At 36.2% G+C, this 25,886-nt stretch overlaps 1 protein-coding gene across 1 annotated transcript in view; it reads right to left on the reverse strand.

Annotated features, from left to right (window-relative positions):
* Window positions 1–25,886, reverse strand: part of Abca12 (ATP binding cassette subfamily A member 12) — a 168,821-nt gene that overhangs the window by 43,348 nt on the left and 99,587 nt on the right. The window contains 14 exon segments of the mRNA XM_047547620.1: window positions 727–887; window positions 1,706–1,902; window positions 2,964–3,182; window positions 4,875–5,061; window positions 5,966–6,121; window positions 7,511–7,645; window positions 7,734–7,803; window positions 8,844–9,173; window positions 15,370–15,484; window positions 17,232–17,547; window positions 18,112–18,291; window positions 20,587–20,677; window positions 23,971–24,053; window positions 24,056–24,089. Coding sequence (XP_047403576.1) covers window positions 727–887; window positions 1,706–1,902; window positions 2,964–3,182; window positions 4,875–5,061; window positions 5,966–6,121; window positions 7,511–7,645; window positions 7,734–7,803; window positions 8,844–9,173; window positions 15,370–15,484; window positions 17,232–17,547; window positions 18,112–18,291; window positions 20,587–20,677; window positions 23,971–24,053; window positions 24,056–24,089 — 2,274 coding nt within the window.

Here is a 25,886-nt window from a genome sequence, read left to right on the forward strand (position 1 = left end):
GGCCTGCCGCCCAGGCTGAGCTTCACCCGGTGAGGGAGACGCACCCCGTGGTTCTATTTTAGTTCGAGTCTCTCAATGACTCCCCTTCTTGAATCCTGGGTTCTGGAGCGACTGGAGATGCAGTCACCCTCTAGTCCGCCATCTTGGATTGCCCCATGGAAAGAGCTGATATTTCTTCAGTAACCTTAGGGTGGAGATCATTCTTACCTAGACTTAGTTTTTTTTTTTTTTTTTTTAATACCTTGTGTGCTTAACCTCTGAGCTACATACCAACCCTTTTTCTTTTCTTTTTCTTTCTTTCTTTCTTTCTTCTTCTTCTTCTTCTTCTTCTTCTTCTTCTTTTTTTTTTTTTTGCAGGACTGGGGATTGATTGAACCCAGGACCTTGTGCTCACAAGGCAAGCACTCTACCAACTTATTTTCTATTTTGAGACAGGGTTTCCCTTAGTTTACCTAGACTTTGATTCTCCATGTGCCATGTCCCTGACCACCAGCAGCAGCATCACCTGGGACCAACTTAGAAACTTAGTAAATTCTGCAGTACCAACTCGGATCTAATGAATCAGACAGTCTTGGGTTAGAAATCTGGGGTTTTACTCAAGACCTCCAGGATGCTAATGCTTGCTCAGGTTTGAGCTAACATCTTAATGGATGTTAATAATGAATACAGTCAGTGAGAGTCTGCCTCTGTCTCATATAATTCCTCCATTACATCTCTCATACCAACCTTCTTCTTGGTGAGCGTGAGGTGATATCCATCCCCAAAAGCCTCCTTGAGGTAAAACGGCGACCCACAGCACCGGAGCCCACCCTGCTCCAGGAAAGCGATGCGGTCACTCAGCACTTCAGCCTCATCCAAGTGGTGCGTCGACAGAATGATTGTTCTGGCTTGAAAATAGCACCATTGAGAACAAGAGAGAATGAAAAATGAAGATACGGTTCCCAAGATTCACAGTTAGCAGGAGGAAGTCCTGTGACATGTGAGGAGCTAACCGAAAGCTAATTGAAAAAACTGACTAGAAGGAACTTCTAAAATAATCAAAAGGAAATTCAGAAGGGGTGTGCTTACATATTTGGGGGGTGTTTTTCATATAGGTTGGCAGCAAATAAACATTTATGATGCTGTTTGGGTAAAAGTCCATCACTGGCCGTGGGGGCATTGGCAACTCTCTAATCTGTTTTGTTCCTGTGGCTTCATTTGGCATTCTCTCTCTCTCTCTCTCTCTCTCTCTCTCTCTCTCTCTCTCTCTCTCTCTCTTGCCTTCATTTCATTTTTTCAGTATAAAAAAGCAATAATTTTAAAGACTTTTTGAATATTCCTCTCTGATTAATCCACTCCACTCTGATTACTCCTTTGCTTCACATCCTGTTAGTACTTACTTAGTCTGTTTTCAGTTTATTTTCATTTGTGTATGTTTGGTATCTAATTAGATTCTAAGCTCTCAAGGCAGACTTTGGAATGTCTGTTGGATTTACAGGCTCTCAAAAAGGCCAGTTAAGTGCTCAGCTCACAGTGGGCACTAGACAGATATTAACTAATTGACCTAGAAGTTTAGTTGCAAGGAGGGGAATCTTGGGCAAAGAGAGAGCCCATCTCAGACATTTAAAAGATATTATAAACAGAAAAGGCTTCAACTTGCTTCTGTGAATCCCAGAGGGCAGAGTTATGACTGTTGAGTGGAGAAGTCACAGGAAAGTGCTCATACCAGTTTTGTTCTTGGATATCACATCCCATATACTTCGACGAGAACAGGGATCAACCCCTGTGGATGGTTCATCCAAAATTACTACTCTGGATCCACCGATGAGAGCTATGGATATCGACAGCTTCCTCTTCATTCCTCCTGACAACGTTCCAACTCTCTTATGACGATGGCTATACAGTCCAGTGTCCTTTAAAGTCCTTCAAAAGTACAGTGGTTACTTTTTACTGATTGGCTACTGAAATATTAGTATTCACTAAGCAGCTATCATGTGTTCAGTAAGGCGCAATAAACTATTGAGAATTCATAATAGCTTCTTATTATTTATCATCAGTGGGACATTCAAAAATTGAAAAAAGGCAATATACAGTTCATTCATTTGACAAATACTCAGAGTATCTGCCTCTTTTGTGACAGATCATGTTTTAAGGAGAAAAGAAGTGAGTAGGTAAAGTTTCTACGCATAAAGAGATTGTGTGCTAGTATACATGTGTGTATCAAGAGGCATATGGGAATGCAGTCGATAAACAAGTTTATAATGTGCCATCTGGTGATAAGTGCACTAAAAACTGAAGCAGGGTATGTGAGATAAAGTGTGCCTGGGACATGCTGTTAGGCCTCTACTTTACATAGGGCAGTCACCTCAGAGAAGGTGAGGTTTGAGCGGAGAACAGAAAAGTGGACATTTGACCAGGAGGAAGTCAAAGGCGGTCTGGAGAGAGGTGCTGTGGTTTGATGGAAGAGTAAGTAATCAAACAGGTCGGTGTTTCAGAGCAGAGGGATGGGAGGACAGTGAAGGAAATGCAATCAGAAGGAAGCCTGGGGGCAGGACGCGCAGTGTCCCGTAGCCTTAATAATGACATTACGGAGTGTTACGCTGGGTGTGCCAGGAAGTCACTTCAGGGTCACACAGGAGTGACGTGGTCTGATTTGCAGTTGAAACAGATCACCCAGTCTGCTCTTGAAAGAACAGATTGTATGTATGAGGGAAGAGTAAAAGCCAGGAACTCAGTTTAGGGACTTGGACCAGTGTGGTAGCCATGGAGATAAAAAACAGAGGATTAGGGACAATATGGAAGTTAAAGGGAAAGAGTTAAACAATTTCAGTATAATCAGCTGGTGAAGTTAATGACATTAAACGTATATAAACTGGAGAAGTAGAAAAACTAAAAATCAATTATTTTGTGGTAAACATCCCCTATTGGTATTGTCACTAGAACTTGACCAAACAAACTATGCTCTTGTCCCTGCCATGACTCACCTTTTTACTTCCTCGTGGAGTTGCTTTTTAGTCCAGTGAGGAACTTTGATGGAGCCATATAAGAGAAGGTGTTCTTTAGTAGTGAGGTAACTGAACAGGACATCGTGCTGCATGCAGACCCCCATGTTCTTCCGAACAGAGTCAAGGTCTGTTTTAATATCTTTTCCATACACAAAGATGGTGCCTGCTGAGGCACCAAACAGTCCAGTCAACATGGAGCTGGAAATGATAAATGAGATAAGGACCAATTAGTGCTACTCCTCCATGAAATGCCCTAGAGGGTCCTCAAACTCAAGATCTGTGCCCTCAAGTCCACATCTTCATTGATCTTGCATTCACGTACAGGTTGCGCCAACTGGAAATCCATCACTTTGGCACCGTCCTCCTATCTTGGTCTTCTATCTCACTCACATTTCTCTATTCTTACGGCTATCACCACGGGACCAGCTACCATCACCACATGCCTAGGCCATGGTTGTGAGCTCCCAACTCTTCTCCCCACATACGTTGGTTATCTGCCGTACCATTCTTTACACTGTGACAAGAAGATTCCCACCTAGATTTTCCCCATCTGGCAATCACTTAATACCCATCTCTTCTCTCCATTATATGCAAGCTCCATAGGGTCAGGAAAAGGACCTGTTTTCTCACCATTATGTCTCAGCACCTAACCAGGGCCTTGTAATGAATGCTTTTGGATTAAATAGGGAATCAAGAGAATATGCAATTTACCCATAAAAATGCATTGAGATACAAATAGCATGTTCGTTCTTCATATTTAAAATTTTATATTCAGAACAATAAAATGGGGCAGGCTCAGTTTAAATCACAGCCTCTTTAAGTGCCTTCTCTATTCTCTTTCCTCACTGGCTTCTTATTTCCTATTAGGAATCTTGCCTTTTAAGCATTGTGTTCTCATCAGAAAGTCAACTCTAGCTTTAAACAGGTCACACAAATAAGAGAGGCTCTATGTTCACTCTTTTCATGACCCTCCTCTGTCCCTTTTATTTACAAAAATATTTTCAGTCTTTTGGCAGTCACTGAGCTTACTCACAAGGCTTGAAAATACGATGTGCAACAACTGATATATTTTCCTAAACAAAGGCAGGTGCTATCATCGATAGCACTGACTAAGCAGCTAAGAGCAGTGGAGGCAAAACAAACACACACACAAAATTTAAATGTCATTTTCACACATTTGAATCGCTCTCCATTTCTGACATAGGAAAATACTGCTTAAGAGATGAGTGAGAAAAGACAGTCCACGTACTGCCTCTGGCCTTTTTGATTTTTATCTGATAGCTGGTGACTCTTGTTTCCTTATGAATCAAGGTAAGGATTTCTTGTGACGGAGCAGCAGGGGCTGTGTATGTGTTCACACCAGGATGTGCCAACTCAGTCTTACACAAGGACCATACTAGAAATCCAAATCAATGAAACAGGCTGGATGGATGTGATGTGGCAGTGCAGATTAGCAGAGACCCAGGAACAACCAGGAAGCAAATGTTCCCCTTAAGAGAACAGCCCTCGATGAGCTCCAAAAAAATTGTCCCTGCCTAAGAATGTGGACTTAATGTTGCAGAACTTCCCATTACCTATGACATGCCAAGAATATTTGCCTCTGTTTGGAAACTCCTCATGTTTAAATATTAGTACCCAAATAAAAATCTTAAGCTGTATTAAGTAGGCCAACTCTAGGTAGAACAAGCACACATTGTCTGTTTCACCTGATCTGGGCTTTGAGTTCACAGTTTAGGACTTCTGATTTAGATTCTAGTATATAAGTTGAACCATCTTATTCCATCTGGGAAATGTAATAACTTAATTTTTTAGTAAAAGACATCGGTTTACAAAAAGGGCTATATGTTTTATAATATGCTCCTATGATAGTAACTGTTGGAAATAACATACATGGTAGTGGTTTTTCCAGCTCCATTGGGCCCCAGCAATGAAGTAATGTGCCCTTCATAAAAGTTCAGATTGAGGTTATCAACAGCAACTTTGGAGCCATAGATCTTTGTGACTCCGTGCAGGGCAACTCCTACTGGGAGATCTTTAGGTTCTGGCTCAATGTTGGAGGGTAACATGTATTCAGGACCTGAAGAGAAATCAAAGGAAGGATTGGAGGTTCACAAATAAGAAAATATAGAGAGAGCTAGACTTTCTAGAAAACTATATAAATACAATCTTCCAAGCGAAAAAAAATAAATCCAGAAACAAATGATTTACTACAGTCTTCAGTCTCCTTCTTACTTGGTTACAGAATGAATGAGGTGGGAAACCACATTCTCTAAGGTATCAATCAGGCACCTTTGTTGGTAAAAAGCAATTCCAAAATGCAATTTCACAAATCATAAGTTCTTCTTACTTAGGATCTTGAATATTCAAAAGATAAGTCTGAGGCTTTGTCCTCTGATTAGGCAGGATGGTACCAGTTTGCAGAATAAATATCTACAAATTGTGTTTTATACAGAGACAAGGCTAGCTTGGATCTGTGGTTTACAGAATCTAGTGCATGAATTACTCTCTATTTCTTCAGGCAACACCAATAGTTATATGGTTCATCCTTACTTTATGAAGATGACACCACTCACCCAATGTCAGTAAAATATGAGCTTTGAACTATTTTCTAGCAAAAGTGATGGGTTATACTAAATTACCCTTATTTGTTACTTGGTTACTCCTTATGACCAGTGGCAGATGGCTGGAATTAGGGGTGTATACTGTGGCCAAGGAAGAAAATATCCCTCTGTGTGAGTCTAACTGGACCACAAAGGGATCTACAATCTTGGCCTAATTAGTACCATATGCTAACCAATAGAGCTAATGAGGCCAGAAAAAGCCACAGTTCAATCCCCATAAGAGCCCAAACCCATATGTGTAGACCTGTTCATCCATGACTAAAAGGAGGATAATATTGCCATTTAGAAAAACATGATTAAAACTATTGGTCATATAATTTTTATATCATTTATCTATAATAATGCACGTTGTTGACCTACTTGTCTTACTGGCAGATGGGTTGGTGTTCTGCATCATGATGTTGGTGAACATAAGACCATTGCTTTTCTCATGCTTCACCTCTGCACAGCCAAATCGCTCCTTCCAGTAGGAAGGAAGGATTGGAAAATACCAAGGAGCTGCCATACCGTATGTCCCTGTAACAAGCATGTATTAAGAAAAATGATTATTAATTGATTTTTAAGACAAGCATCAGGAGCTAAGCAATAGAATACTATGTATTTTTCAGGAAGTAACTTCCTTTGATTTGTTTTTATTTTTATTTTATTTTTCAGTGCTGGGAATTGAACCCAGGGCCTTACATATGCTATGTAAGCACTCTGTCACTGAAATATACCCCAGCCCAGTTTCCTTTTTTGGATACTATATAAAAACTAAAGGGTAGTCTCAGTTTCCAAAGTCAAGAATACAATCTCTCTTCATTTTTTTTATTAAACAGCTTCACTGAGGTACAATTATATACCATAAAATTTATGCAATGAAAGTGTACACTTAGGTGGTTTTTATGCCATCTATAAAGTCGTGTAAGCATCACCACAATCCAGTATTATTACATTTCTGTAACTCTAAAAAGTTCTCAGCTCCTTCCCCAAGTCCCAGGTAATTGCTAATCTGCTTTCTATCTATACAAACTCATCACTTATAGAAGTTTTATGTAAATGAAATCATACTGTTTCATTCATTTACAGCATTGAAATGTACAAATATAAATAAAAGTTAATGGAAAAACACTTAAGCATGTTAGAAAGGATGACCTCTGGAAACCCAGAAAGGAAGCCCAGCTAATCCTCCACTAGAGTCTGATCACTTCTCCTTAGAATTAGAGACTTGGCTTTTGCCTTTTACTATCTCACTCATATTTTTTTGTTTTTTAAATTTTTAAAATTTGTTCTAAGTAGTTATACATGACAGTAAAATGCTTTTCAATATATATCATACATAAATGAAGTATAACTTCTCATTCTTCTGGTTGTACATAATGTAGAATCGCATAGGTTGTGTAATCATAGGGTAATAATGTCTGGTTCATTCTATTATCCTTCCTACCCCGAGAGTCCCTCCCCTCCCTTCACTCCCTTCTACCTAATCCAAAGTACCTCTATTTTTCCCTAGTCCCACTCCTATTGTGAATTAGAATCCACATATCAGAGAAAACATTTGGCCTTTGGTTTTTTGGGATTGGCTTATTTTGCTTAGTATGATATTCTCCAGCTCCATCCATTTACTGGTAAATGCCATAATTTCATTCTTCTTTAGGCTGAGTACCCTCTCACACTTTTATTTGGAAAAATTGGGTTGATTTGCCACTCTTCCATGTTTCTTAATTTACTCCATTTTAAAAAGCATATCAGAGAGAATATTCGACAGTGCATTACCTCCAAAAATTTTTGGTTAGTTTTGTTGGGATTTGAGGATTCTGTTTTGGAGATTACATATGGTGAAACAACTACTAGAACATATACATTAGCTGACTTACAAGGAAAACAACCATAAAAGGCATATATCTGGAGGAGGGATGTTCGTACCTGGGAAAACATTCCTGACATACCAAGCAATGAGGAAATAAATGAAAGAGTCAGCAAGGATTAGACAGCACAGCCAGCCAAATGAGGTGGTATCATCCTGGACAGGGGAACTATACATATTTTCCCACTGAAGACCTACAAAGTGAACACAGATGTTTATTCTCCTGTGACACATGTCACAGCTGTGAAAGATAAAATCTAGTTTTAAAGAAAGCAAACCTACCAACACCTTGCTCTTCATAGCGTGCAATATATTGACTTGCATAGCTGAATGCTGTTGGGGACAGCAGGCTCTGGGAAGAAAATGAACAGCAGTGACAGTTCATACACTTCACCCAGGCGAACCTTAAAAGACTTAAAACGTGGGCCATTTGTGTAGGTAACATTGATGCTCTCTCTCTAAGGGTTCTTAAAACACACAGGTCCCTTATCAGGCATGCTACGGCTCTGGGTGGGGGTGGGGGAAGGAGACAGAGTAGCAGAATACACAAGCAAGAAAATTAAGACTTGGAAAATATTTGTTAAAAATCCAAAAAATATATTCAAACTTATAAAATATTTCTCAGCAATTTAAAACATAGGTCATTACAGAGTAACACAGTATTCAGACCAAAATCAAGTGAAAATATTAGGGGCCAGATGATGTTTTCACTTTATTCATTTATTTCAGGTAAAAGAAATATTATGAAGGGAAGTATATTAAACCATCAATTGGTTGAATACTGTTAACTGCCACAAATTACAAATTTCAATTTTGTTTAAACCCAAAGTATTCAATGCTGGATGAAAGTAATTCATCACCAGATCCATAAACTGCAGTGTTTTAATATGAGGGAATTTGCTTCTTCTTCATAAATTTCAAAGTGCGTAATCTTTATTCTCAAATTAATTTGGTGCTTTTGAATGAAAAGGCAGAAAAAAGGTTTCAAAGTTGATATATGTTGTCAATTTGTCTGTCTTTATACCGGTAAGCTATATTTTGCATGAAAACCCATGACAATTATCCATATGAGAATAGTTCCAATGCCATAGGCTCCAAAATATTTTCTGATGATTCTAAAACATGATCTATTCCATTTTAATGGTTCTTTTCCCAGGAACTATTTCTTAATGGCAGCACTTACTATGGCTCAGGAAGGCGTGAGGGAAAAGATTTCTTTTTCATAGTCTTATGCTTGTATGGTATACAACCACGTAGGAAAACAGTCATGACTCTTAAGTTTACTTTGCTATGAATGAGTTTCTCAGTTTGGATAAGTGAACCTTAACCTTGAGAATAAAAATGGGGGGATCTACACATCTCACACACTGGCCATTCAGACAGTTGACTTACCACAAATACTTTCACTACATAGCTCAACTCATCCTCAACTGTAATCAGAACAATAAATGGAAAGAAAGCAATGACGTAGATGAGGCTTCCAATCAGAGCTGCAATGTTGGTGTTGTTGAAGAAGACACTGATAAGATAGCTCATGGCAATAACGGAGAAGCTGTAGTCCGAAAAATACAGGAACAAAATGAACCCATTTGTTTTAGGAAGAATGTTGCCAAACTTGAGTATAATGATGAGAATGGTGATGGTAACCAGTAAGAATCCAACACTCTCTATAAGCCAGGCAAAAAAATGACTGCAGGAGTTCACACCCATCATCTTCATGTACTGTAAGAAGGAGAAAGTGTTAGCTGCTCTCAAAGATGAATGACTCCTAAGTAACAATTGTTTTTGTATCATGACAAAATGTCCAAGTCTCCAAATACATGGAACTAGACATTTTCATGATTTACATAAATCAAGTATTTTTCATGTTTGCTATGTGAAATATGACTATTATACCTGCTCTTAGACTATATTTTTCCAGAGTGTCCAACATGATGAATATTTTAGATGGTGGTGGCATTTTTAAAAATTATAGTTCTAGGGCCTGGGATGTAACTCAGTGGTAGAGCACTTGCCTAGCATGTACAAGACCTTGAGTTCAATCTCCCAACACCACAGGCACACAAAACAATTGCAATTCCACTTGATAACTGATATCTAGCTAATATCACCAGAAGAAACTAATTTAGAATAGATCATCGAATTTATGGTGTCTCCTACAGAATTTTACAACATGAATTTGACATTTGTGCAGGAATGAATATTTCAAGTTGGTGAAAACCATGCTGATTTAACTTCAAGTTCAATATAGAGAAAGATAATAAAAATCTACATTTTTTTACTAAATACTAATGGACAACACAATAATTATTCATCTTCCTGAAAGAAATAAAATTGATCCAATTCCCAATAATTTAGAACATGGGATGTTTACAGCAGCTTTCCAAAAGTCAAACTATGAACCAGTCTAGGTATCCATCACTGAAGGAATAAATAAAGAAAATGTGTGGTATACACATAATAGAGTTTTTTTTTCAATCATAAAAAAGAATGAATTATGTCATTTGTAGGAAAATGGATGGAACTTGAGAACATTATGTTAAGTGAAATAAGCCAAACAGAGAAAGTCAAGGTTTGTATATTTTCTCTCATATGTAGAAGCTAGCAATGATAAAGGAAAAGAAGTGGGGAGTATCTTATGAAAATAGAAGGAAGATCAGTGGAGTAGTGGAAAGGGATGGAGGCAGGGGTTAAAAGGGGGAAGGGAAGAGAAAAAGGGACTGTTGGGAAACATGTCCAAAATTATAGTTATATTTTGCACATGTATGAATATATAACAAATTCCACCATTATGTACAATTAAATGCACCAATGACAAATATGAAAAATAAAAAAGAAATTTAAAACATGGGAGCTTGAGCTGGGAATGATGGTGCATGCCTGTAATCCTAGCAGCTTAGGAGACTGAGGCAGGAGGATCACGAGTTCAAAGCCAGTCTCAGCAAAAACGAGACGCTAAGCAACTCAGTGAAGACCCTGTCTCTAAATAAAATACAAAATAGGGCTGGGAATGTGACTCAGTGGTCCAGTGCCCCTGAGTTCATTCCCTGGTACCAGAAACACTCACACGCACACACACACATGCACACACACACAAACATGGGAGCTTGGAAGGGAGACCTTCCCCATCTGTAGCATTCACAAGCAGTGGAGGTCAGGTTTGCCATCCTGTTTTCCAAACAGACATTCACACGCCCACAATAAATTCAGGTATCTGAGATGTCCTATGTTTTTCTCTCAACTGACATCCTTCAATAACTCACGATATCCTCAGGGCCAAATGTTCCACCAAGGTAGAAAGACGAAGCAGCAAGATGTGTTTGTGCACTAACTCAAGAGATTCTGAATGATCTAAAGTCCCCTGCACCTTGTTTGTCTTAGATTTGAGGACATTTGGTACTCTGGAAGAACCTGGATCTCCTGTTTTCAAGTTTCAACAATTCCTGATTAATGTTAAGCTTAGGGATCTAATATTCCATTTTTTAAAGGAGCAAAAGAAATGTTCTATTAACACCTTTATAACTTTTTTGTTATTGTTGTTGCAAAATCAAAAATTTTCAATGCCCCTTCCTTAAACCTGACTTGTCTAGGAAAATAATAAAATAAGAAATGCACTGGATCTTTTGCTCTTTGAGCAAAAACAGTGATTTTTACCATCTGCTTTTTGCAACTTATCACATTTTGATAACTCTGCTGCTCTTGTTGTTACCATGGAGACCACTACCTGACTGCCAACACTCTAAGCTGTGGGCTTTAAGTTAATCACTACTGAGAAAAAGCCTGTGACTTTTCCTTTTAACTTTGCCCTCTTCTTCACCTTCTGTCCCTACTGCTTTTCTCCTCCTCGGCCTTGTCCCCCTTTATAGCTAAAACTCAACCTATGTCTCCATAGGAATGGAAGTGTAGGTCAAAGTGAAAACTTTACATAGAGCAAAGATTCACTATGCAAAGTTTCCCCCAATTCCTAGGTTTGCTATTATTGAAAACAAAATTACACTTGAGTGTGAAAAAGAGGCCTCATGGATCTTATTCCAGAAATTCTTTCCCTGTCCCTGAGAAAATTAATGTGTCATGTTTGATAACTATTCTTCAGAGACATTAATCAATTCTCATATCATTATGATATGCTAGCTCTTTTTACTTGTCATTTATGCTATTTATATTTTGAGATTTTTACCGAGGGTTGGGCTACTTAAATATGATGGGGGAAATATGGAACCCATATAACAATACCTAAATTTTATGTGTCCTATACTAAAAATATCTCTCCCCACACCAAGTACAATGTATGTCAGTAGTAGGCAATGTCAGTGTATTTCATAAGGTGAATATCAAATATCTAGGACATATCAAAGTCATGAAATAAAGCTGATGTCATGTGTATAAACATGATTTTCTTCCCTCACAAGTGAAAGCTGCAGTAGAAAACATTTATGTACCTAGAATATTTTCCACTCATAAACTTGTTAAAAGATAATCTGGCAAGCTTGAAGACCAGGACTAAAGATATTTATCATTGTCATTCAGAAATTTTTGAGACTCAAGATGTCGTTCCTATTTCTAAGAACTGTTAAAAGTTGAGACTGATGATTTTACTTTTGACTGAAACAGGCTGAGTTAGATGTTTCCAAAAGTATTTACTATTTAACGCTCTAGCATGAAACTTCAGAGTTAAACTTTAGGATCGTATGAAGTGAGAACAGCTGTTATTCATAAAGAGAAAGAGCAATGAGAACATATAAGTCATCCATAAATTATCCAGATTCACTGCCAACTCTGTGATAACAAACAAGACCAAGCTTGCTGACAGAAGATGGCCCACTGAGGACTGCTGGCTGTGCTTTCTCGGATGCCATTAGTTCCTCCTCAAAGTGACAGATGTCAGCTTCGCAATCAAAGAATCGTTTGTCCCAAGCTTCCCAAACCTGCCAGAGCAATTCATCAATATCTGATAACCAGTTGCTCAAGGAAAGCCTCTCTGCACAGTGGTCAAAGCTGGTCCCAGTTTACAGCAGAAAAGAGTAAGAAAGAGATGTGGTAAGATTTTGGGTGAAGGTGTTAATACATTCATGAGAAGCTTATATATAGAGGTTGACACTAATACAGAAAAAGAAGTCAAGAATGTTCATATATTTACTCAGCAGCAATGTTGTCATTCAACAAGTATGTCATGTCTGATTCATAAGGAATAATGGCATCTTCAACTTCAATTTTTAAAATTCTCTTCAAAGAGATATTTTATTTATTGATTGATAAGATACAAAGGATGTTGTGATTATTACTTGGAATATTCTGAATTCCTACCAGTGGGGTGGATAATGTATGTCAGGAAAGCATAAAATAATTATTTAATGTGAATCTCCAGAGGACTAAAAATTTTGCATAATTCTTGGTAACAGCCCACAGGTATCTTAAATTCCTCGTATGAATTGAGAGAACTTCAGAATTCTGTCTCCAGTTGAATATAAGCACTGAAAGCTCTATCAATGTGTTATTGGATCAAATAGGTGGAGCTAATCCATAAACATGAAAATAATAAGAAAATAGATTCTTCTCCATGTGTTATAAAATCAGCATTTTATAGCTTCGAGATTTTATTTGTTAAATACCAGGAATGAAGAACGAAACTCAATTGAAAGTCATTTTTAAAATAGTTGTTTTTAAACTACATGATTAATTTAAAAAATAAACTTACTGGTCATTAATATTTGGGCTAATTTTAAAGGTCAAAGATTCACTAGAATCATACTATACAACAAGGTCAAAGATTAATGGCTTAATTGAGCTAGCAATTAACTTGGTTTTCTTGCCCAGATTTTAGAATAATTACAGAAAGAAAGAGATAGAATATTGATTTTCTTTTCCTTTTTGGTTTAATCTGAATGAAAAGGAAGTAGAAAATCGGTGACTTTATACCTTAACTGAATATAAAATGATGGTATTAAAAAGTAATTCCAAGTTTCTGGTAACCTAACAGATTATCCACTGTCATCCTCAAAATTCCTGAAAGGTCTATGCTATCAAAATAAGACCATAAAAGTGAGGTGTTAAGTAACTCAGTTAGATCTTGTCTCAAATAAAATACAAAATAGGGCAGGGGGTATGGCTCAGTGGTTGAGTGCCCCTGAGTTCAATCCCTGGTACCACACACACTCCTCAAAAAAAGTCCTAATTTCAAAGGCCTCAAAATGTGAAAAAAAAAAAAAATAGCATTTAGAATTGACAAAATGTGACCAATGTTGAGTAATTGAGTAACTCCTCTGTTCTCAGTTACTTTCTGAAAGTATAGTACTGAGTGAAGTCTAGATTATAAGACTCAAGAGTATTTAAGGGTATGGGCCCAGTTGGTTAAAATCTCCAAGTGAATGTCGATCATATGAAGACACAGAGCTACCAAACAAACTGGTTCTCTGTTAAAAATATGTCTTTCATATTTTCAGTTGAGAAAGGACTCCATTATGCTCTGATAGTTTTTGGTGACACACATAGACAAAGACATAGATGCATTTTAACACAAGATAATACAATGTGTGTGGAATATACACACATATATTATAGACACTTGTATACATTGACACACACATACACATGTGTTTGCTCTCTCTACCACCAGTAATATTTTTAAGGTAGATATTTATTTTGAAGAAAAAAAGAACTTAGTTTCTATCACAATTTTTCACTTCAAAGTTATCCTTTAATCTGTGAAGATTTCCTTCTAAGCACCAGGAAACTAAGAGAGAGGTACAAAATAGAGACTTGCAATGAAAATCATGGTCCAGGGTATGGGCTTAAGTTTCCAAAATGGAATTAGGAAACCATTGTCTACAATCCTGATTACAGCAGGGTTCAGACCAGTCAATGAGATGTTTACCAAATTGTAACTGAAGTATAAAATGCATCCATGAAAATCAACCATAATTCAAATAGAAAATATAAGAAATGTAGGTTTGAACACTGGGACAACCCTGCAAGCCCGATGCTGAATGGACCAAAACTCAAAGCACTGACTTGTGCTTTATCAGGAGGAACTATCAATTTCCCAGGAGTAAAGGTAAGGTATGTCCGAAGAGTCCAGTGGACCAACAGGTGACTCTGACCTTGTTATTTCAGATTTTCAGCCAGGTATTGAAATAATTAGTTTCCCCCCATTTTGAAACATTTCAACTTTCTTTCCATGATTAAGAATGGACTCATTCCAGGATGGACAGAAAAAATAATTTCTATTTAAATGCAATCTAAAAAGTACATAATTCTTTGTCACAAATTCTAAAAAGAAGTAAGACATTTTGGATTTGGATTAAATTTTATAAAGAACATGCCCAAGTAGAGACCATGGTTCACACATCAGGTCCTGTCTTCCACCACTATGTATTATTAACCCCATCAGCTGCATAAGGTGAAATTCTTCATTTCCATAAATTAGAAGTCATTGGGAAATGGAGAAGGTGATTGAAGGAGACAAGGTATACTGGGGAGAAACTTTCTTTAAGAACCAAAATAAGTCACATGTCTGTATTCATATCTATAACATCTACATTTGAAGTTGTTTAGTTACCATGCCAACAATTTTCTGCCTTAATAGTTATTGTTGTTGCTGTTATTTAAACTTCCCTTGTTAGATTCTACATCCTACACGTAATTTGGGGGCAGAAAAATACTCTTAGGATCATAATTATACTCATCTTATTCAAAATTATTCAGATTGTTTCTCAGAAGAATTTACTAAATGACTTTTACATTGATTTTTGAGAAAACAAAATAAGGGTGCCTTTGTGATTTGTAAAATGTTTGTCTATCCATTTTACTCATAAGGTATGGGTTAGGCGTTCTGAGTTTGGATAGCATGATGAAAATCATAATAATTAACCGTTCTATGAATAGGATAGAAAGACATAATAAGAAAACATTCCCAACATACCTCATGAAGCCGGAGGTCTTTCTCATAAACAAGCTTTTTTACAAAAGCAGCTATAAATACAACCCAGGCAACCATGAGCACAATTGGAAGAGAATAAGAGACACTGGTTAGGAAGCTGTAAAACAAAACAAAAGCAATCTAGTGACCAAAATGAATGTCAACCTTACAGATTGTAATATGTAAAGAATACAATCCCTCCTATATTGAAATTATTTCCCTTTTGGAAATTGAGAATAATAATATGACTCCATTATTTATGAAACTCAGCACTAGCTTAACAGTGGGTGCACGATTTTCCTGCTGTAATGCTGATGGAGTGAAAACACACCTCTGGATTGTTAGATAAAGTTGCCATATTGTTTAAATTGTGTTTGAGTGCCCTGTCCGAGAAATAATTATTACATAGATATAATTGCAAAGCTTAAAACCCTTCTGTCTAAACTAAATTCTTATCTAAAAGGCAGATTTAAAATTAGATGATGATTGGTTTATCTAACTAAAAGCTGTATCTTCCAAAATTACTGTATTTATCTACTCTTAGGAAACTCATAGTTATTATTAAGCTAAATATCCCAAAATGAAATATAATGAAATCCAAAGCACTTTATTTAAAATGCAGAGAAAGAACTTGGATTTTTCAAAGGAATCTAAGGAGGTGTTACATAAATATTGTAGAAAAGGGGTTTTTTTGGTAACACACTAAACTGGAGGGTCACTGGGAGACCTCATTAAACCCCAAGTGTCCTGAGTGGCCAGCCCATGACAGCTGTAGGTTCGAACTCAGTGGTTCTCAAAGTCTATCGTGCATCAGAAACACCAGAAAAGCTTATTGAAACACAGATTTCTGGGTCCCACCCATAAGCTTCCAATTTGTTACAGACGTAATAGACCAGGAGTTTGCTTTGGACACAACTTTCCAGGTGCTGCTGCTGGTCTGGAAGGCCACGGTTCTGAGAAATATAGCCCTTCCACAGCTGAGGCAAAGGCAGTAGTTTTCAATGGAACTCTACATTGATCTGTTTTGTCTCTTGAGCTCCACGAAAGCTCTCATTTGGAGAAAGGTTCAAGGCCGTTTCCTTTTGTATTTCATCGAACAAAAGAATTACCTCCAAGTCCCCCAAGAAAATGCAAATATTAATGGATCATGACATCACTATCATTCGTTATCAATTTAGTATGCAGAAATTTATCACCATAAGAGAAATGGGTGTTATCCAGTGGGGGAGCAGGGGAAGCTGGGGCCATAACCATTTTTTTTCCTGGTAAACTGGCATGAGATAGGCATTTATAGAACATTAGTCAGATAAATTTCATCTTGGACCAGGTCCAGGCTTGATGCAATTATCTGGCTCTAGCATTAGGCAAAGACACCCATTCATTAATAACAATTCTCCTGTAAGGTTCCAAGTGATTGTGTATTTTAGATTTGGTCTAGTATTAAGGAGAAAATCTGGTCTTGTAATCAGAAGGACTAATGCAGTGTTAGCTATGTATCTTAGTCAAGTTACTTAATCTTCCTGGACTTTAGCTTCATCTGGAAATTATGGGCAATAATACCTGCTCCCACTTAGGAAATTGTAGGTTGTTTGATTGAACAAATGAAACAATATGTGTGCAAACATTTTGTAACTAAGCCAAACTTTATATGTACACTTGTGGTTTTTGGTCATAGCCCCATACCGAATGCAATTACTTTTATTCCTTAAAGAAACACCCATGCACCCACCATTTTGATACTAAACAGACAAGAAAGCCTTGGTGAATATTTTCCCTCTCCCCTGATGTGTCTGAAGGAATAAACAAAAATGAGTTCTCAAAACAGTGATTAGTCATTAAAAAAGGCCTTGAGCATGCAGACTTACTTGTCCTTCATGAAGCAGGGATAAGGAATCGCTTGGACCTGGACAGCTATTTCCTGTGAGTTCCTTCCTGTTTGCAATTCAATGATTGCTCTTTCAATACTATCCTGTAAATAAATGAAGGCCCTGCCATAGATCTGGTTGTGTGATGGAGAATTGTGTGGCCCTGGGGCCCAAATCTTGGTTCTTATGCTCCTGGTGGTCTGGGCGGTCTTGAGGCTCATGCGGATGGTATATTTTACGACAGGAGGAAGAGAGACATTTTCAGAATCATAGCCTCTATGCTGGCTTCTGTTAGAAGGAAGCTTAAAAATAACACCTAAAAATAAAACAGCAACAACAGCAGAAAGGTTATTTTATGGGTGACATTATTCATTGTTCAGAGTACACATCTGGGGCAGCCAAAGAGTCAATTGAGTTAGAATGTGACAGTAGGCTCAGCCCCTGATTTACAGAAGAGATGATGCATAGGGAGTGTCCATTTCAGAGATTCAAAATTGGGAATTTAAGAATATCATCACAAACTAAGTGGGGAGGCTACATATATATGTCCCTCTAAACTACTTACTAAAATTTCTAAAAATCTGCTTTTAAATGAATGACCTTGAGATGACTAGATCTATGATCCCGGCCTCGACTTCATGTAATTACTTCATGTAATCCTTTTATTCTTAATGTTAACTACACCAGTGAAAGCAGACATGGCAAAGGCCTCATAGACTATAGGACTGGGTGTTGCATGCAGGGTTTTCAATCGTAAGAACAGCAGAGAGGGTGATGACCTCCTGACTATTTTTCTGAGTTCTAGATGAAAAAGGTAAGGGAAGAATTTGGCCAATTTTAGTACAAAGGAAAGCTCAGACCCTAATAGAACAGCACTTACTTCCAAAGAGTTCATTGCTTTTGTAGAGCCTTTTGGCCTCTCTCTCCATTTCATCTATGGTTTTTGATCCCTGAATACGGTCATATAACACACAAGAGGAAATATTTACTGTCAGGGAAGAGAGGGTGTTAAGCTGATCAATGATGTCAATGTTGTTCTCTAATTTCAGCCTGAGAACATCTAAAGAAACAAGGCAAAAGAGATTTTTTTTAATTATAATCTTTATTTAGTAGTAGTGAGATAAAACACTGATTTTCTTGGCATATCTTAAAAATTTCCTAGATTATAATCTGATGCTGTAGAGTTTATTCCTAAAACACCTATCCTTCTAAACCTAAGAAAATGTATATAGTTCTGCAAAGAATCATTGAGAACAATAGCCAGTTACAAATACAATAAATCCACATTCAAAGAAAGATACAAGATAATTTAAAAGTGTATTGTTATAATTCAATTAACAAAGGATTAGGGATGGATATATTTTAAAACTTGTACATATAATTAAGAAGAAGACTATAAACTAGAAAAGAGAGTTTAGAATAAATAGAAATGCCTATTTTATACCAGGAATAGGAAAATATTGAAATAAAATTGAATAATTTCAAAAAAAATGAAACATAGGAAAGTCTAGGTAGAATGTACAGGAAAAATAAATCACATCATTCCCTAAACTGTGAAGAAGCATTTAAGGTGTTTGAGGATCTGTGCTACATAAGATTTGTAACTTTCTAATATCATTTGATTTTAAACCTCATGTGAATCACCTCTATTGATATCTGCATCAATCTAGACAAAATTATCAAGACCTTATTTTAGGTAATCACTCTGGAAGAAAGAAGAATTAATTGTGTATCAATCTCATGATTTCTTGTAAGGAAATCAACAGAGACAAAGGGTAAATATAAAATTGCAAGTTAACAAATCATTTGGCCAATTAAATTTTTACTAACTAAATCATCAAAACACTGAGAAAGCTGTGAACATCGTAAATCCCTTCTCACACAATCAAACATGTCTTTTCCATTGCCCAAAAGAAGATAAATTTCTCACAGAGGGCAACTTCTTAAATTTATTCAAATTTAAAGCAAAATGTTATTACTTCCTGTAGATGCTGGGGGTGAGGAGGGGTAAATTGTGGTAGACCAGTGGCCTCCAGCAGTCAATGGAAATCAACACAAAACCAGAGGATTCTTTAGAAACGCTGGTAGACCCAATCAAAGAAATGTTCTTGGAGCTCAGTAACTCCCAAATTCAAATTATAAAACCCCTTCCATACGAAGTTACATGTGCAAATATATATACACAAATTTCATTGCTGTATTTATTTTAATATTATTTTATTTTATTTTATTTTATTTTATTTATTTATTTTTTTTTGCGGTGCTGGGGATCAAACCCAGGGCCTTGGGCATACAAGACAAGCACTCTACCAACTGAGCTATCTCCCCAGCCCTTAATATTATTTTAAATTCTAAACTTCACCTTATAATTTAAAATTTATGAATGATACAGTTTATATAAGAAATTTGTAGCTTATTCATGATATTTTTCTCAAATGGTGCCTTGCCAAAATGATACTTGTAGAGAACAAATCCAACAATATCTTTTTTTAATCAAGCTCAGTTGACTGTCCTAAAATGCATGGTGGTTATATGGCATATAAATGTAGCATAATTCCTCCCTGTTGGTTTACTACCTACGCACTTATGTACCAGCAGTGTCAGGGGGAAGGAGGGGCATTTGCTCTGCTACTGCCAAATTCTGACACTCTCAATCCCTTCCTCATACAGTGGTTGCATAGCAACAGTGAATCAGACACAGTCTGAATTAGATGTCTTGCATCCTTTAGGTTGAAGGTAGGGATGTGGCAGAGGCAATGCATAAGTTCAGACAGTTTCCTTTGATCCTCTGTAGCCTGGTCCTTTTAAATGACCACACAAGGAAGACCCAACCTTGAATACTGATTTAGGTCTATTTCCTTTGAGTCTGCATATTGCCTTTGTCTTGCTTTTGCTAACTCTATAACCTCTTCCAATTACATTCTGGGTTAGTCAAGTGTTACCAAGACCAGGAGATATAAAATGATAAATGCAAACAGAAATAAATCATTTCATCTTCCCATGTCCTTAAGCACTTTCTTATCATCAAGTAAAAAAGAGAGAAAGAAAAACAAAAGAAGATGCCCCCTTGCTTCTAACAACCTATGATTGAAGAAAAAACTGCACTTATTAGAATATATTGCAGTACACTTATTAAAAATAACTATGAATAAGTAGTGTTCAACTAATCATTTCTGCTTAAAATTATAAATAATTAGAAAGAAGATGAATGGATATATCTAGGGTCTCACTTTTTTCTGCATAACTAACTAGATGCTAAACACAGAGGAAAAGGGAAGAAAGTTTGCACATGGGGCAACATTCCTTGCATTTCTGACATGACCAGTGAATGAAAGTATTGTGCATCTGGACTCACCAAGTTCATCTATCTGTTTTAGTAGCTCAACAGCATCAAGTCCCACGGAGAACTTGACAAAAACTTGCACAAAGGGGTTCCTTAAAGTATTCTAACAAATGATAATAGAGAATCAGTTTTAATACAAGAAGAAAACATGTCCAGTCATTGTCTCTCTAAAAACTACCACAGTAAAGTATAAGCGCTGGTGGGCTTATCGATGGACCACCTTGCAAAGGCTCACATACAAATCCTTGGGAAAGAAAGAGCAGATGACTGGCTAGGAATAACTGAAAAGACTGTGCTTTGATTTGTCCAGAGGCACAAACCAATTAGCATGCTAAAGTGGTCAGATATGACCATAATTACCAACATTAGGAAATGGATATGCAATATAGCAGTCTTTTTCCACAGAGCTATTACATATATTTCTTTTTAACCAAACTATAGACAATGTTGTGGTGCATAGTAGAATTTTGTTCTAAAACAACAGTAAAAAAAAAAACCAAAAACTTAAAAATCATGATGTCCACATGGAATCTGACAATACACTTGATTTGTATTCTAATTACTATTTCCTACTTTGAGGCTTTTGGCAAGTACCCAACCCTTCCCAACTCCAGATTGCCTTTCTGTAAAATAGGGATAAATGACTCATCTCACCAGAAAAGTAAATGTTTGTTATTGTTAATATTGTTTTGTACTGTGATAAGTGCCCCACTTACGAACATGAAAAAAATGCATTAATGATAAAAATAATTGCTTTAAAATATAAAGACTTTTTTTTTCTATTTTCCAAATTAGAGGACATAACTTGTATTACTGAAGCAGTACTACTAACTCTTTTTTACTATGGGTTAAGTACTTTAACACTTATTTTTCAACCATACCTTAAGGCTAGTACTATTTTTTTTTTTTTTTTTTTTTGTGTGTGTGTGTGTGTGTGTGTGTGTGTTCTGGGCCTTGTATATGGTAAGCATATACTCTACCAGTGAACTTAACCCCAGTCCTGTATTATTGTCTCTATATTGTCTTTTGTTAACAAGGCTAAGACTAAAGTTTTGTCAGTTCTGAAAATGCACAATTAATAAGGACCAAGGGGAAAGTTGAAGGATAAAATTCAACTCAGCTAAAGAGATGCTTATTTATCTTATGTGTTAACACATGACCTAGTTTTTATTGATCTAGGCTTACATTGGTTGTCCTCTTAGAACACAGACTGGTACTACTTATAATTCTGTCCTTCTTACCAATGTCTTTTGTTTTATTATCATGAAGATGAGTGATTAAGTAGAACTTATATTATTAGAACACATGTGCAATGGAATTACTTTGCTAAATCCATAGCTGCTAAGGGTTCTAAGAGTAGTTGGTAGCATTTAGACAGATGGCTAGTATAGTTACATGCTGTGATAAGAGTCCTTTAAAATCTATTCACTAGGATTTAACTTGTGCATCATGGAAAATCCAAATAAAAGCATTACTAACAAGCAAAGAAGTATGTTAGCTGCAATTCAGAGATGAGTCATTGACTCCTGTTTCTATTCTCCCATCTCCCCTTGACAATCAATCCCATGATATATGATACTATTTTCAAATGCTTCTACAAACACAATCCACATTTGTCAAGTGGTTATCCCATTCACATACCCATCTTAGAGATTCATAACCCACGGTTCAAGCACTGTCACTCATTTGCCCAACAGTTTACAATGGCAAAGCCAGGCCTAGTGCTAAAAGTTTGAAATGTCAAATTCTCGCATATTTACAAAACTAAGATTTTCCTCCATAACTATGGATAGCAATTTATTTTGTTCTAGGACAGAATGAAGATATTTCCATTAGTTGATGATCCCTTTGTGATCATGATCAGAGAGATTCTGCAAATTCCTATAGTTTTGAACCATTACAAACAGAGAGTGTCCTTTGTTAATTTAACACTTTAGCTAACAAACATTTCCTTCATAAAATAATGGGTGTTTTTCCTCTTCACAGGAAAAAAAGTATCAGGAAAAGGGCAATCTTCCACTTAGGACCATCCTATGTCAATAAAGCCCTATATAAGTAGATTTGTTATCTCAAACTCATTTTAAAAGGCCACTTAAGATGAGCATGCTTAATCTTAGAACCCAAATGGAATAGTAAATTATGGGGAAGATGTTTGATGATGAGTATATACCATTTTATATGTTTTAATTAAATGCATTAAATATCTATTTTTGATATTTATTTGATCTCTTATAAAATTCAGGTTGTAATTGTTCAAACAAAAACTGAGGAAAGCATATTTGGGTATAATTTTTCTAAAAAGTTGTAAAATACAAATCATTCATTTCATTTTTAATTTCCTAAGCATAATCATAAGGAATACCTTTTTTTTTTCCAAAAAAATTCTAGGGCTTCATCAATTTTCCAGGGGCTTCTGTTTGACATGCAAACCATTGACTTTTAAAGCTCTTACACTGTCATCATTCTTGCTCATTTTCTTTTCTCCAATCAGTCACAGAGACTAGTTCTGTTTTTTTTTTTTTTTTTCTTTTTTTTAGTTGTAGGTGGACACAATACCTTTATTTTATTTTTATGTGGTGCTGAGGATAGAACCCAGGGCCTCACATATGCTAGGAGAGTACTCTACCATTGAGCCACATACCCAGCCCCTAGTTCTGATGTTTCATCTTTAGTTGACAATTGCTCTGTTTGTAATTGCAGTGTTATTTCACATATTTCAGAAAATCCTGAATCTTTACCAAAATTTCAGATTATGACCACTGTGTATTTGAGTTGCCATGTCAAATCTTTAACCTACACTAGACTGAGCATAAAGATTGTTTGAGCAGGTACTAAATTTTGAAAGGGCCAATTTATTAAGACATTGTTGCAGGTATAATAACGTTTGCTTCCTTGCATGCCCTTGAACATAAGGTATTAGATAACTAGTCTAATGAGAACATCTCATGCATGATATGCTAAAATGAATCTGGAATTTGATAGTGCATGTATTTTATGTTTCAACAACAGAATTCTCCAAATTAAATGTTCTCCAGATTATTAGTGTTTCAGGAATGCTAGTTCAGTTAAGATAGCAAAACATACCTTAAAGTAAAAAATTAATGAAGACATTTTTATGATATTTAACTTTTGAAAAACTGATTTTCACTGGTTGTAGGCCAATTTGCAGAATAATTTATTGCTGAATTAGAGTCAGAAGGTGTGATATGGAGGGGCAGATGATTATGGACATGAGAGACAGATATGTCCTTCTGACTCAGACTTCTCTGCAGGAAAGGTAATTTTAATCTGTTGAATATGGATGCTAAATTACTATTTGTCTATCACATAACAAAGTGATCAAAATCTCAAAGATTTACAATGTCTGCTAAGGTAAATGATAAAAACATCTCATACCTGGAGCATTGGAATTGCCTGGTTCAACAAGTTGAAGGAATTCATGAAAATTGGTGACTTATCCATCCACTCTTGAGATTTTCTCTTAATTCCGCCAGCTGCCTCAGTGTTACATTAGACTTAATGACAAAGAAACAAAAGAGATCAGGCTCATTAGCATTTTTCTATATTTTGAAATTATATCTTAAGGTTGGTTTGTTACATAACTTCAAAGAACAATTCTAAAAGGTAGGGTTAATAAAATATATTGTCAGAAATTTCCTACAAGGTCAAAAGTTTTAAATGACAAATTTAAAAAAGGTCAGGGCATTTCTAAAAATTCTGGAAAATTTAGGGTTGCTTCATGTCCACATGAACTTGCAGCTAAAATGAAAGCATATTTTCTGAATTCCCATGTTTTTCATTGTTAATGATACACTTAACTTTACTACTGAAGAACATTCAAGTTCAAGGACATAAGAAAGATACTCTCATATATTGCTGGTAGGAACAAATATGTTACAGGCTTTTTTGGAAAACAATCTGACAATAGCTATTAAAATAATATAGGACTGGGGTTGTAGCTCAGAGGTAGAGTGCTTTCTAGTATCTGCAAGACCCTAGGATTGATCCTCAGTTCTGTAGAAAATTAATTAATTTTTTTTAAATTAAAAAAGAATAAAATAAAACAACATCCTTCAATCCCTTAATACTAAACATATATCTCACTGAAATAAAAATACTACTATGTAAAACCACATGCATAAGAATATTGATGGCCATGTTGTTTAGTTGCTTACATTGGACAAAAAAAACAAACATAAACACAGTAAGCAAAATGAATGCCCAACAGCTAAGACTTGGATGAGTAAATTCCATGTTTTAAAAAAATTCTCAATCTTTAGAAAGAATGAGTTGAACTATCCCAATGGAGTTAGAAAATGTTCTACAATGTGTTCTTTTGTGACAAAGCATTGTGTACAAAAGTATTGCAATGCAATCTCCTTTTAATAAGGCAAACAATGACCCAAGAACTCTGCACGTGAATGTGCATATAGCATGATAATCTAAAGAGTTAGAGGAATGTGAATAAATTATAGAAAGGCATATATTTGAATGCTAACATACATTTATTTACATAAAGGGAAGAATAAGATCAAGAGTGAAGAAAGAGGGGAGGTTAGAACCAAGCATAAAAGAGGAGAAAAACTACACATAGAAAATAAGCATGTGTATAATTGCATTTATGGTAAAGTTATTCAGAAACATATGGTCACTAAGACAAAGAAAATGTTAAATCAAAAGGAAAATACAGTATTGACCTCTTGTTCATTTTCATATAGACATAAAAATAATGTTATAATTACATTGACTGTAGTGTAGTCTGTTTGGTAGTGGGGATGGAACCCAGGGTTCTTTACCATTGAGTTACATTCCCAGACCCTTTTATATATTATTTTGAGGCAGGATCTCACTAAGTTGCTGAAACTGGTCTCAAACTTGTGATCTGCCTGTCCCAGCCCCTTGAGTAGCTGGACTTACAGGTATGTGCCACCCTGCCTGGCAGTACACTTGACCTTAATAAAGTCTTTCTCAACATTTGACTTTTATATAAATATGAAATATTAAATCATACAACCAAATATGAAGCCAAGAATCTCTACTTCAGTGACTGCTCTTCTTCAAACTAGTTAAATAATGACCTAATTTTTTTGTACCATGATTAGTTTTATGTACTTGAAAGTTAAACACCAGTTGAAAAATTCTGTGCCTTTTGAGATAAATTGAGAAGTCCGAGGTCCTGATGCAACTAACCTCAATCTCATGTGTCAACATGGCTCATTTCTCTTTAAAGGGTTACCACCGGAATTACACTGTTTATTCACATCCAGGGTAGCAGTTGAGAATTAAGATTTCAGAAAGTCAAGGGGAATAAT

The sequence above is a fragment of the Sciurus carolinensis genome, chromosome 3 (assembly GCF_902686445.1).
Source record: "Sciurus carolinensis chromosome 3, mSciCar1.2, whole genome shotgun sequence".
Taxonomy (NCBI): domain Eukaryota; kingdom Metazoa; phylum Chordata; class Mammalia; order Rodentia; family Sciuridae; genus Sciurus; species Sciurus carolinensis.